We start from the raw sequence: 13144 nt of genomic DNA on the forward strand, positions 1-13144 counted from the left end.
GAACCTCTAGGGTGGGGCTCACTCTCCTGCTTCTTTCAATTCATACCAAATGATATTGCATCACTGATCCCAACCTAATCAACGCAAGGAGTACCACCCCAGCAGGCTTCACTTCAGACTGTGTCCAGAGACGTCAGGCATGGAATGTCAACCCTTCACCCTCATTACTCAGGTGAGACCGTTCCTTCCTTTCATAGTATTCTCAAATTCCATTCCAGGAGGTTCACTTCCTAACAAAATCCCAAAACCTAGATATAGACCAGGTCCCATGAGATAGAGCATATGTTCACATGTATCCATAAATTAGGGCAAAATATATACCTGAAAGCAAAAATACACAGTAGTCTGTAGTGAGTCAGTAAAAAGTTCATAATGAAATAGTGTCTACTTAAGACTTAGGTACCCTCCTCACCTACTTTGTATTACAGTTCTCTCACTCACTCCAAAGCTAACTTCATTAAAGCAAGGACTGCAAAAGCTGAATAAGGGCAAGAGACTGGCATACTTTAATGATGACTCTTTAGTCACTATCAGGCTACCCCATCAGTTGGGGACCTATTCGGGGAATCACTATCAGGCTGGGGCCCTAGTCGGGGAGTCCTGAGATTCCCAAACCAGACATGATGGGCCTAGACCTCGAATAAATCCCTCTCTCCATTATTACTGGTCATCTCTATCAGAAACAACAAAATAGACACCTTTGTGGGCCCCCATAGGACCTTGCCCTCAACTTGGATCAACAATGGTAGAGAATGTTCCATCCTCTGAAGGGAGGATGGACAATATACTCTATGCTACACCTGAGGAAGATGGGTCCTAATATTGGGGCAGCCTGGAATGTTCCTACTCATGACCACAGAATGTGAGCTCAGATCTACAGGGATGCAGAGGTCACATAGGCTCCTAAGCTGAATATGGACCCCAGATCAGATCAAACCAATGGGGTTTACAGTCAACAATATTTATACCCCTTTCCCATATTTGGGAGCTACTCTCTTCCCTGATCCAGCTTTCTGGTCCTTTTTCCAGCTATGACATCACCTCCCCAGATAATAATTAGGATCCACCTGCATATTAGATTGCAGGCTCAGGCAAGAAAAAAAAAAAAGGGGCCACAGGCCCTTTGGAATTTAACTAAAATATGCCTACCAGCCTAGCTATCTATAAAATGGAAGGCCCCCCAACTCTTCATCTGCACTATTCCAACCTTTAACTCCATGATTAGTCAACAATTTGGTTGGCTTTATATGTTAACTCTATTTTCAACTACCAGGTTCCAGATGCTAGCATGATGCTGACCAGACTTCCCTGGACAGACAACCTCACCAATGTGTCCTGGAGCTCCTCTTCCCCAGAGCCCTTCCCCACTAGGGAAAGAGAAAGACAGGATGGGAGTGTGGATCAACCTGTCAAAGCCCATGTTCAGCAGGGAAGCAATTACAGAAGCCAGACCTTCCACCTTCTGCATCCCACAATGACCTTGGATCCATACTCCCAGAGGGATAAAGAATAGGAAAGCTACCAGGGGAGGGGATGGAATACAGAGTTCTGGTGGTGGGAACTGTGTGAAGTTGTACCCCTCTTATCCTATGGTTTAGTTAGTTTCCTTTTTATAAATATATATATATAGTCTTCCAGGGCAGGGGAGATAGCATAATGGTTATACAGACTCTCATGCCTGAGGCTCCAAAGTCCTAGGTTTGATTCCCTGCACCACCAGAAGCCAGAGCTGAGCACTGCTCTGGTGTTTCTCTCTGTGTGTGTGTCTCTCTCTGCAGCTCTCTCAAAAATAAAACACCTAAATATATATATAAAATCTTCCATAAGTCAGTAACTTGGGTTTTTCAGAAATAATACCAAAGTATCCTGATGGTGAGAAATAGCACGTATTTGCAGCCTCTGGAGCCTTCAGACTGCAAGTCCTGTGCTCTATCTGGCTGAACTAACATATGATTAGTCTCATGGTTGTGTAAGTCTAATCCAAAATATTTAAATAAAATTGTACACAGTACTTACGGGCAATATAGTAGTTATACTACTGCATGATGCCTAATATCTGCATCTTCTTTTCTCTTTTTTTTTTTTTTTTTAGAGATGAGTTATTTTATGCACTTCATTTATTTGTGTGCCAGAGAGATAACTTACCAGGTAGAAAATGTGCCTTGCCATGTACACAACCCGGGTTTGAACCTTACTACCTGATGGAAGGTGCTGCGGTGTCTCTCTTTGTCAGTTTCAATGAAAAAATAGCCTGGAACAGTGAAATCACACATGCATGATGCCCCCAACTACACACACACACACACACACACACACACTTTGATTTATGCCAAAGTAAAAAGGAACAAAAGCTCAATTATTCTGACTTCTCTTAGAGCTTCTCTTGACCTTATTTAATATGAAGTAAAGGTGGTCAAATTATTTTAAAGTATGCCCATTGTTTATTTAACCTCTGTAAAGTTTACTAGAATCATCTATCTGATGTGACTCCCAGTGCCGCCATTTGTCACAAATAAGGGTTCAAAGAATAGGGAAAAGCGTCTTCTTGGACATTAGTGTCTTCTCTCTCCCTTGCAATGGGAAATGGGTCATATATACCTGCATTTCTAACTTCTGTAGTTTCATCAAGTGGAAAAAAATTTAGAAGAGCATTTCCCCAGTAACCTTGGGTGAGACTGGTGGTCAGAAAATAGCTGGTTGCCCAATAGCAGTTCTTGGTTCACTCATTCTGAGTATTGGCTAAAGGTGACTGGTCAGAAGGTTATAATGTTATTATATCAGATGATTGACTACAGCCACAAATGGTGAAATGACTCAGTCTGTGATTCATGCCAGTCTTATAGTAATGTGCCTCAGCAAACTTGCAAGCCAGTAAAATTGTATGGCCCTTTGGAGGTCGTCGTTAACAACTAGTCACAGCTATGAATACATTCACTGAATGCCAGGAGTCTATTGAATATGCCTGCTAAAAAATGAAGTATCATTCTGGTCACATGATTTACAATGACTCAGCAAGTGCTGTGGAAACTGGAATCTGAAGAGGTTACTTAACATTTTGCATTGATACTTTCTTTTTAAAAAATTTTTCTTTAGTAAATGGAAATATTGACAAGACCATAGGATAAGAGGGGTACAATTCTACAGAGTTCTCACCACTAAAATTCCATGTGGATTTGAGTAAAATGTGTATTGCAGTTTCTTGGGATGAATGACTCTGAAAATGTCCAATAGTTCTAGTTTATCTATCTCTTCATTTAGCTCCCTTATGTCTTTACTGATTTTCTGCCTGGATGATCTGTCAAGTTGAGATAGTGGGGTGTTGAAGTCCCCTACTATGATTGTGTTACTGTTAATATATTGCTGTAGCTCTTTCAGTAGAAGTTTGATGTATTTAGATGGCTTCTCATTGGGTGCATAGATATTAATAATTGTTAAGTCCTCTTGATTGACTGATCCTCTGAGCATTAAGTAGTGTCCATTCCTATCTTTTTTAATCTTATCTATTTTAAAGTCTATCATGTCAGATATGAGAATAGCTGCTCCTGCCCTTTTTTGTGGGCCATTGGCTTGAATGATAGTTTTCCATCCTTTCACTTTAAGTCTGTGTTTGTCTTGTTGAGTTAGGTGAGTTTCCTGTAGACAACATATTGTTGGGTTGTGTTTTCTGATCCATCTTCCTACTCTGTGTCTTTTAATAGGTGAATTCAGGCCATTCACATTTATTGATATCAAAGATTGAAGATATTTTAACGCCATTCTTGTAGAGTTTTAGAGTGTTTTGATATATGTCCTATTTGTGGTGGTCTGGTTGTTTATAGGAGACCTTTCAGAACTTCTTTCAGGGCAGGCTTGGTGATGGTTGCTTCCTTCAACTGTTGCTTGTCTGAGAAGGTTTTGATGCTTCCATCTAGTCTGAATGACAATCTAGCAGGATATAGTATTCTTGGCTGAAAGCCTTTCTCATTGAGCACTCGATAGATATCTTGCCATTCTCTTCTGGCCTGTAGTGTTTGTATGGAGAAGTCTGCTGCTAATCTTATGGGTTTTCCTTTGTAGGTGACTCTTTGTTTTTCTCTTGCAGCCTTGAGGATCCTTTCTTTATCCTTATTCCTTTCCAATCTAAGTATGACATGTCTTGGTGTCTTTAGGTCTGGGTTAATTCTGTTTGGGACCCTCTGGGCTTCTTGAATCTTTATGTCTTTGGTGTTGTCTAGACTAGAGAAATTTTCAGCTATTATGGCCTGGAGAACGCTTTCTTCCTCCCCTTCTCTTTCTTCCTCTGGTAAGCCAATAATGCGTATATTGTTTCTTTTGAAGTCATCCCATAGGACTCTGTTGTTGTTTTCAGAATCTCTTAATCTCTTTTTGAGATCTCTTACTTCTTTTTTAGTTGTCTCTAATTCATCCTCAATCTTGCTAATTCTGTCTTCAGCCTCATTGATTCTATTCTCTCTGCCCTCTACTGCTTTCTGGAGTTCATCTATTTTGTTGCCCTGCTCTGATACTGTTTCAGCTTGTTCAGCTAGTTGCCTTCTTAGCTCAGCGATTTCAGCTTTCAGCTCTCTAATAATCATGAGATAATTAGAATTTTCTTCCATATTCTCATTTGTTGTTCCTGCATTTCTGATTACAATTTTTTCAAATTCTTTACTAACTCCTGTTATTATTTCCTTAGCTAATGTTTGGATGTTGAACTCGTTGTTTTGTGCTTCACCCTCTGGAGGACTTTTAGCTGGACTCTTGTCCTGGTTTGAGTCTCCAATATTTTTTCTTGTTGTTTTAACCATTTTATATAAGTTAACAGTTTTTTCAATCCCTGAGTTGGAGTTCAGTGGTGTAAAAGCCTTTTTTTTTTTTTCCCTGTAGGCTATGGGAGCCTGAGGGCTTTTCAACTATCAATAGGCTTCTTAGCTTAATCACTGACTCCTGACCAAGAGATAAAGCAGGGTGTGGCAGAGATAATCCAGTGGTTATGCAAAGAGACTTTCACAGCCCCTCAGCTATGCCACCGAGGTATAGGTCTTCTCCTGAGTTTCCCGGTTAGATCTCTGTACCCCGGTGTACCCTGGTGTCCCTCCCTGTTGCTGCTCCAGATTCTGAGGGTAGTAGCAATGGAGACTCAGAGTTGCACTTGGTGAGTCTCTGGGGAGTCCTTTCCTCCCTTCAGCTGTCCCCTTGTTGGTGGAGCAGACTGGAGGTGGTGTCTCCACTGACAAACTGTTGAACTGTTAGCAGTCACTTAGTCTCTCCTTAGGCCCCTCTCTCCTCTCTGTCACCAGCCACGCGTGTTTGTACTCACGGGTGATTTACTGGGTTTCTGTGGTCATTCTAGTCCTGTCTTGTTTCGGTCCGGGTGGTCTCCTTTGGTATTCCTAGTTGATCCGGGAGAGGAGAGGAGAGGAGAGAAAGCCATCTGCTGCTCGTAGCTCCGCCTCCGGAAGTCGAATCACCCTTTTCTCTTTTTTTAAAAATATTTATTTATTTATTCCCTTTTGTTGCCCTTGTTATTTTATTGTTGTAGTTATTACTGTTGTCGTCGTTGTTGGATAGGACAGAGAGAATGGAGAAAGGAGGGGAAGACAGAGAGGGGGAGAGAAAGACAGACACCTGCAGACCTGCTTCACCGCCTGTGAAGTGACTCCCCTGCAGGTGGGGAGCCGGGGGCTCGAACTAGGATCCTTATGTCGGCCCTTGTGCTTTGCACCACCTGCGCTTAACCCGCTGCACTACCGCCGGACTCCCAGGAACAATCCATTTCTACCTGTGTAGCAAATATTTCTTCTGTACCTGTGTTATCTACCAGAAGCCTCATGTACCTACTACACTTATAAGGAATGTGATTAGTCCAAATTAAAAGATGTCATAAGTATAAAACATATGAACTTTTAAAACAGTACAAAAATATAAAGTAGATCAGTATTTCTTGTTGCTAAAAATGATAATATTTGGGTTTAAATTAAATATACTTAATTAATTTCACTGCCTTTTTTTTTTTTAGCTTTCTGGTGTGGTTACTCGAAATTTTTAATTATCCATGTGGCTCACATTATATTTCTATTGAACAAAATACACTATATATACTATTTTACATACAGATCTCAGAAACTCTTCTCATAGTATTCATTGATGGTTTCAAGGACCAGCTGAGACTGTAAGAAGAAAACCTCCATTGTAGTAAACAACGGCTAGTTACGCATGAAAACCCTTCGAGTAGAAAAAGTGAATTCCTGGCATAAAGATAATATACATCTTTAGCCCTACCCAGCCTTTTTACTGAGGGCACAGCAGTCTGCTTTTCATTTGTTTTGTTTTATTTCTTTATTGACACCAGCGTTATCACAGGAGTTTGGTGCCTGCACTACAAATGTAATACTCATCAGGAGGGGTAGATAGCACAATGGTTATACAGAGAGACTCTCATGCCTGAGGCTCCACAGTCCCAAATTCAATCCCCTGCACCACCATAAACTAGAGCTGATCAGTGCTCTGGATATATATATATATATATATATATATATATATATATATATATATATATATACTCCTGGTGGTCATTTTTTCCCTTTTTTTTCACTTGGTAGGAAAGAGAGAAGTTGAGAAGGGAAGGAAAGACAGTGGCGGAGAGGAAGAGAGATACTTGCAGTCCTGCTTCACAGCTCATGAAGCTTATACCCCTTGTAGGTGTGGACTGGGGGCTTGTTAACCCAGGTCCTTGCACATAGTAATCTGTGTGCTCAACCTGCCCCCACCCCAGCAATAATTTCTCAAAGATGCTTAGAAAGAAAGATCAGGGTCAAACTGACTTTACGGGGTCAAAAATACAAAAGAAGGGAGGGCAATCGGGAGGGAGACCAAACAGTCATAAATATACTAAGTGCCCATAGTACTTACTTCAGTTGTCTGTTTAACTCTTCAACGTAATTCTTCTGATCTAATATGGCAGCAATCTGAGCATTCCTTAAAGAAAAAAGTCATTTTGTATTTGTTGAAAGGCATTGATTTTGTGCAAAAATATCAAAATTCTACAAAATTATTGTAAAACTATAATGGCAAAACAGTACTATCTTGCCTTTAAAGTCAAACTTTAGAGTGTTTATATCTATGTAGCAGTAAACTGTATGCTAGAAAATAACTACAGTCTTTATTAAATATACTAATAGTACTAGACTTAATATTATTCAGATAGTTTAAGCATGACAAGATCTTTTTTTATTGTATTTATTACTGGCTAATGACAGATAATTGAGAGAGAAGGGAAAGATAGGGAGAAAGGGCAGGGGTAGATAGCAGAATGGTTATGCAAAGAGACTCTTAGGCCTGAGGCTCCAAAATCCCAGGTTCGATCCCCACACCACCATAAGCCAGAGCTGAGCAGTGCTCTGGTGGTTAAAAAAAAAAAAGGGGGGGGGGGGAGACAGAGACATCTATAGCCCTACTTCACCACTCGTGAAGCTTTTCCCCTGTTGGTGGGGACATGATTAGATCTGATTTGTAAGCTTGTGGATAATAAATTTTCATCCCTTTTTATCACAAAATATAGCTAGTTACTAAAATAAACTTTAGGTTAAATTTAAAGTTTTACTTCATACTATTCCCATTCCTTCTACATGGTGTTCGCCTTATAAAACTAAGTAAGTGAAAGTAAAAACAAAGCAGATAAAAAAGAATGAAAGAGTGGTAGGGGGTGTGGCGCAGTGGATACAGTGCTGGACTCTCAAGCATGAGGTCCTGAGTTCAATCCCTGGCAGCACATGTACCTGAGTGATGTCTGGTTTTTCTCTCTCTCCTCCTAGCCCTCTCATTAATAAATAAATAAAATAATTAAAAAAAGAACGAAAGAAAAAACAAATTGTAAATAGATGGACCTCATACTGATTTATAAATAATTACATAAAATACATGCAAAACAAGTTAGGAAAACAATACCTTTCTTTATTTCCGATATCTTCTTCATTCTTTAAGTACATGGAAAAATCAATCACTCCAACCTGAAGTAAATAAATTTATTTATATTTAAAAGGGAGATATACTCGGCCTTCAACATGCTACTGTGTTTCAGTCTCAATTTTCTTTACTATTTATCAGCACAACAGACAACACTAAGAGTAACAGCTGGATGAAAGAGGAACAGCGCAAACTGTCAACACTCTGTATTGGACACTGGTCGTTGCCACTTACCTGGGAGTCTAAATCCTCTCCTTTCACACACAGATTAGCATCTATTACATTCAGGCCAACCAGCAGCCCAACAATTACCGCTCCTTCTTCTTCCATCATTAGTGCATGATACTCATAGAATTCACTGTGAAAATTAAAACAATAGAAATCTTAAATCACAAATTTATTTCAACAACTACATTTCAAATTTATCAGCACCCTATTACAAATTTGGAACCATTATAAGCCAGATATCTGGGGCTGGGTGGTGACACACCTGGTTAAGCGCACTTTTTTTTTTTACTATTTATTTATTTATTCCCTTTTGTTGCCCTTGTTGAAGCGCACATTTTATAAGCCAGATATCTTCAAACTGGCATTTATGTATGTGAACTTGAAGGGGGGGGGTCGCTTCACAGGCAGTGAAGCAGGTCTGCAGGTGTCTTTCTCTCCCTCTCTATCTTCCCCTCCTCTCGATTTCTCTTTGTCCTATCCAACAACAGCAATAGCAACAATAAAAACAACAACAAGGGCAACAAAATGGGACAAATAGCCTCCCAGAGCAGTGGATTAGTAGTGCAGGCACTGAGCCCCAAAGATAACCCTGGAGGCAAAAAGAGAAAGAGAGAAATTTAGTAATGTAGCCAATTTTCCTCATACTGACTGATAAAATCCTTTTTTTTTTTTTTTTTGCCATTGGCATTTTTTTTCTATATAAAGACAGAAGAATTGAGAGGGAAGGGGAAGACAGAGAAGAATTGAGAGGGAAGGGGAAGACAGAGAGTGAGAAAGACACCTGCAGAACTGCTTTACCACTTGTGAAGCGCACACACACACACACACACACACACACACCGACCCCTCCCCCACCCTACCCCCTCCTCCCGCAGGTAGGGAGCCCCTTAGGGAGCCAGGAGCTCGAACTGGGATCCTTGCTTGAGTCCTTGTGCTTCATACTACGTACACTTAACCTGGCTGATAAAAATCTTAGAGTTTTCACTTTTTAGGGTCACTCCTATCTGTGTTATATATCCCTACCATCATTTTCTCTCATTTTGCTGCCTCCAGGGTTATCTCTGGGGCTGGGTGCCTGCACTGTGAATCCACTGCTCCTGGAGGCTATTTTTTTTCCATTTTGTTACCATTGTTGTAACCCTGGTTGTTGTCATTATTATTGTCATTGCTGTTGTTGTTGGATAGGACAGAGAGAAATGGAGAGAGGAGGAGACAAAGAGGGGGAGAGAAAGACAGACAACTGCAGACCTGCTTCACTGCCCATGAAAAGACCCTCCCCTGCAGGTGGGGAGCCAGGGGATCAAACGGGGATTCTTTTTTGAATTTTTTTTTTAATTGTTGATGTTGTTGTTGTTGGATAGGACAGAGAGAAATGGAGACAGGAGGGGAAGACAGAGAGGGGGACAGAAAGATAGACACCTGCAGACCTGCTTCACTGCCTGTGAAGTGACTCCCCTGCAGCCGGGGCTCGAACCCAGAGCCTTACGCCGATCTTCGCGCTTGGCGCCACGTGCGCTTAGCCCACTGCGCTACCGCCCGCCTCCCCAAACGGGGATTCTTTTTTTTTTTTAATTTTTTAAATATTTATTTATTTATTTATTTATTCATTCCCTTTTGTTGCCCTTATTGTTTTATTGTTGTAGTTATTATTGTTGTTGATGTCGTCGTTGTTGGATAGGATAGAGAGAAATGGAGAGAGGAGGGGAAGACAGAGAGGGGGAGAGAAAGATAGACACCTGCAGACCTGCTTCACCACTTGTGAAGCGACTCCCCTGCAGGTGGAGAGCTGGGGGCTTGAACCGGGATCTTTATGCCGGTCCTTGCGCTTTGCGCCACGTGCGCTTAACCCGCTGCGCTACCATCCAACTCCAAACGGGGATTCTTATGCTGATCCTTGCGCTTTGCGCCATGGGCGCTTAACCTGTTGTGCTACCACACAACCCCGCATTTTGCTTCTTTTATGCCACCTTATTGTATATTTTTGTATTAAGCTGCAATGTTTTTGGAAAATCAGGTAAAAATAAAAGAAAAAATGATAATATGATTTTTAAAAAAGATTTATTACATATGAGAGAAAAAAAAAAATTCAGGTAAGGCAGAGAGAAGAAGCCAAAGCCCCACTGTCTGGTGCTACAGACAGAACCAGGAACCCCAGGCATAAAAACTTGATGCTCCAGGTGTAGATAGCATAGTGGTTATGCAAAGAGACTCTGCCTGAGGCTCCAAAGTCCCAGGTTCAATCCCCTGCACCACTATAAACCAGAGTTGAGCAGTGCTTTGGTAAAAGAAAAAAAATAAAAATAAAAACAACAAATCAGAACAAATCTTGATATTCTACCAGTTATTTCCTCAGTCACATAATAATAAATATGAAACAATGGTACTGACCTCAAGAGATCCCTTTGAATTATTAAGCAACGCAGGTAATCAGCCATCTTTTTTTGCATAAGAGCTAATCGAAGCCATGCTCTTGCACGACCCAAGGGGGTCCTAAAAAAATAATAATAAATAAATAAATAAAAGCCCAACCCAAAGAGTAAGCATTACATGTTCAATTTCTACTGAGGTACACATTAGTAATAATAACAATAATAATAATTTATGCTGCTTTTCTTTTCACTTTTGTAGATTTTTTATTTATTTACCAACTTACAGGAGAAAAATCAGAACATGACTCTGAAACATGTAGAGCTATAGATAGAACTCACAACCCCAAGTTTTGCAAGTCCTGGATTCTTCTACCGCACTACCTCTAGGTCACTTAATCTTAGCAGTTTACATCAGTTCTCTGAGTGCACAAACTAACACCTGGCAGCTATTTAGGTCTCAGGATTTCTGGGTGCCATCTTGTGCCTTGGAAAAGTGATTCTAAGAACAGTCAGGATGCTTCTACAAGAAATATTATGTGAGAATGGGCTTAGCACTCTAGAGCGTACAAGCAAAACGCATCGACAGGGCATGATGTCTGAGAGAACTGCTATACCATGCTGTACCACGACCAAGGCCAGTCTGCCAAACCGGCAATTAATTCCAGATCACTGAGCTACTTGCTGGTTTTCAAATATTTCTTTTGTCCATTTATACTTTTTTTTAATATTTATTTTATTTATTTATTCCCTTTTGTTGCCCTTATTGTTTTATTGTTGTAGTTATTATTGTTGTTGTCATTGTTGGATAGGACAGAGAGAAATGGAGAGAGGAGGGGAAGACAGAGAGGGGAAGATAAAGACAGACACCTGCAGACCTGCTTCACCGCCTATGAAGCGACTCCCCTGCAGGTGGGGAGCCGGGGTTCCAACCGGGATCCTTATGCCGGTCCTTGTGCTTTGCGCCACCTGCGCTTAACCTGCTGCGCTACAGCCCGACTCCCGTCCATTTATACTTTTAAAAATTCAATGTTGGGAAGTTTTACACGATTTTTTTGTTTGTTTTCTCATATTGTTTGTTAATTTTTTGCTGCCAGGGTTATTGCTGGAGCTTGGTGCCTGCATGAAGCTGCTCCTTTTGGACACTTTCTATCCTTCTATTTAATTTGATAGGACATAGAAAAATTGAGAGGGGTGGGGGATAGGTAGGTAGGAGAGACAAGTGCAGAACTGTTTTACCATTCACGAAGCTTCCCCCACAGGTGGGGAGTGGGGGTTGGAACATAGGTCCTTGGACAGGGTAATGTGCATTTAACTGGGTGTGACACAACCTAACTTTCTTGTGCTACTTTAAAAATTCTCTCTTTGGGGGCTGGGTGGGCACACACTGGGTAAAATGCACACAGTTCAGTATGCAAGGACCCAGGTTCAAGCCTCAGTCCTCCCCTTGGGGTTGGGGGGGAGCTTCATCAGCAGCGAAACAGTGTTACAGATGTCTCTCTCTCTTCTCTATCTTTCCCTTCCCACTAAATTTCTGTTTCTGTACAAAATAAAATGTTTTAAAATAAATATTTTAAAAATCTTTTAGGGCCGGGTGGTGGCACACCTGGTTGAGCACACGTTACAGTGTGCGAGAACCCGGATTCGAGCTCCGCACCCCCCCCCATCCCCCGTCCCCACTTGCAGAGGGAAAACTTCACAAGTGGTGAAGCAAGGCTACAGGTGTCTCTCTGGCTCTCTCCCTATCTCTGCCTTCCCTCTTAATTTCTGACTGTCTCTGTCCAATAAACAAATAACGATAAAAAAATTAAAAACTTTATATTTGATCTTTGTCATTTTTATTTTTTTTAATTTCTTCATTGGGGGATTAATGGTTTATAGTCAACAGCAAAGTACAATATTGTACACTTGTAACATTTCTCAGTTTTCCACTGCTCCATTCAACCCCCACTAGGTCCTCCTGCGCCCGGACCTGAACCCTCCCCTCCCTTCTCACCGGTCTTTTACTTTGGTGCAGTACGCCAACCATTTTGACTTTTGTGTGTCTTGGTGAGCATCAGCTGGGTTTATTTGCTTCAAACTTGTTTTTAAAGATTATTTTATTCATTGAATGAGCTACTGGGGTAGCAGGGAAAAAGAAGAGTGCCCACCGCAGCAGCATTCTGGCATGTGCCAGGACTGAACTCAGGACATCAGGCTTACAGGCCCCAAACTCTACCACTGTGATACCTCCTGGGCTGCTATTTTGTTTGAAGCTCTTGGACCTTCCTGGATCAGCCACAGCCTGCCACTTCTTCCACTTGTTGCCTACCCTCTAACACCCTCCACTTAGCCTTTTTATTTTTGCCTGCTACCCCCTGCAGGTGTGATACTTGCACAGGTCCTTGCACTTCATATTGTGTGTTTAACCTGGGATGCCACTGCCTGGCCCCCACCTCCATTGGTCCTGATTTCTCTTTTGCCCTTTTTCCTCCACCTCAACCCCCCATTCTCCTCCTACCTTCCTGCCTGCTCCTATTATTCGACCCCAGCTTCCTGTTCTTCCCTTTCCCCCCTTGCTCCCTCTTTTCCCTCAGTCACCTCACACCTGCAGTTCTTGTTTGTCT

The 13144-nt window shown here is 41.4% G+C and overlaps 1 protein-coding gene across 4 annotated transcripts in view; it reads right to left on the reverse strand.

Moving 5' to 3' along the window:
* Window positions 1–13144, reverse strand: part of RUFY2 (RUN and FYVE domain containing 2) — a 68710-nt gene that overhangs the window by 38747 nt on the left and 16819 nt on the right. For all 4 annotated transcript variants that reach the window (XM_007524161.3, XM_060195524.1, XM_060195650.1 and 1 more), the window contains exons 4-7: window positions 10561–10662; window positions 8179–8302; window positions 7927–7988; window positions 6892–6957 (exon numbers count right to left, since the gene is read on the reverse strand). In XM_007524161.3, the coding sequence (XP_007524223.2) occupies window positions 6892–6957; window positions 7927–7988; window positions 8179–8302; window positions 10561–10662 (354 nt within the window). The remainder of the gene's footprint in view (window positions 1–6891; window positions 6958–7926; window positions 7989–8178; window positions 8303–10560; window positions 10663–13144) is intronic.

Source organism: Erinaceus europaeus, chromosome 1 (genome assembly GCF_950295315.1).
Source record: "Erinaceus europaeus chromosome 1, mEriEur2.1, whole genome shotgun sequence".
Classification (NCBI taxonomy): domain Eukaryota; kingdom Metazoa; phylum Chordata; class Mammalia; order Eulipotyphla; family Erinaceidae; genus Erinaceus; species Erinaceus europaeus.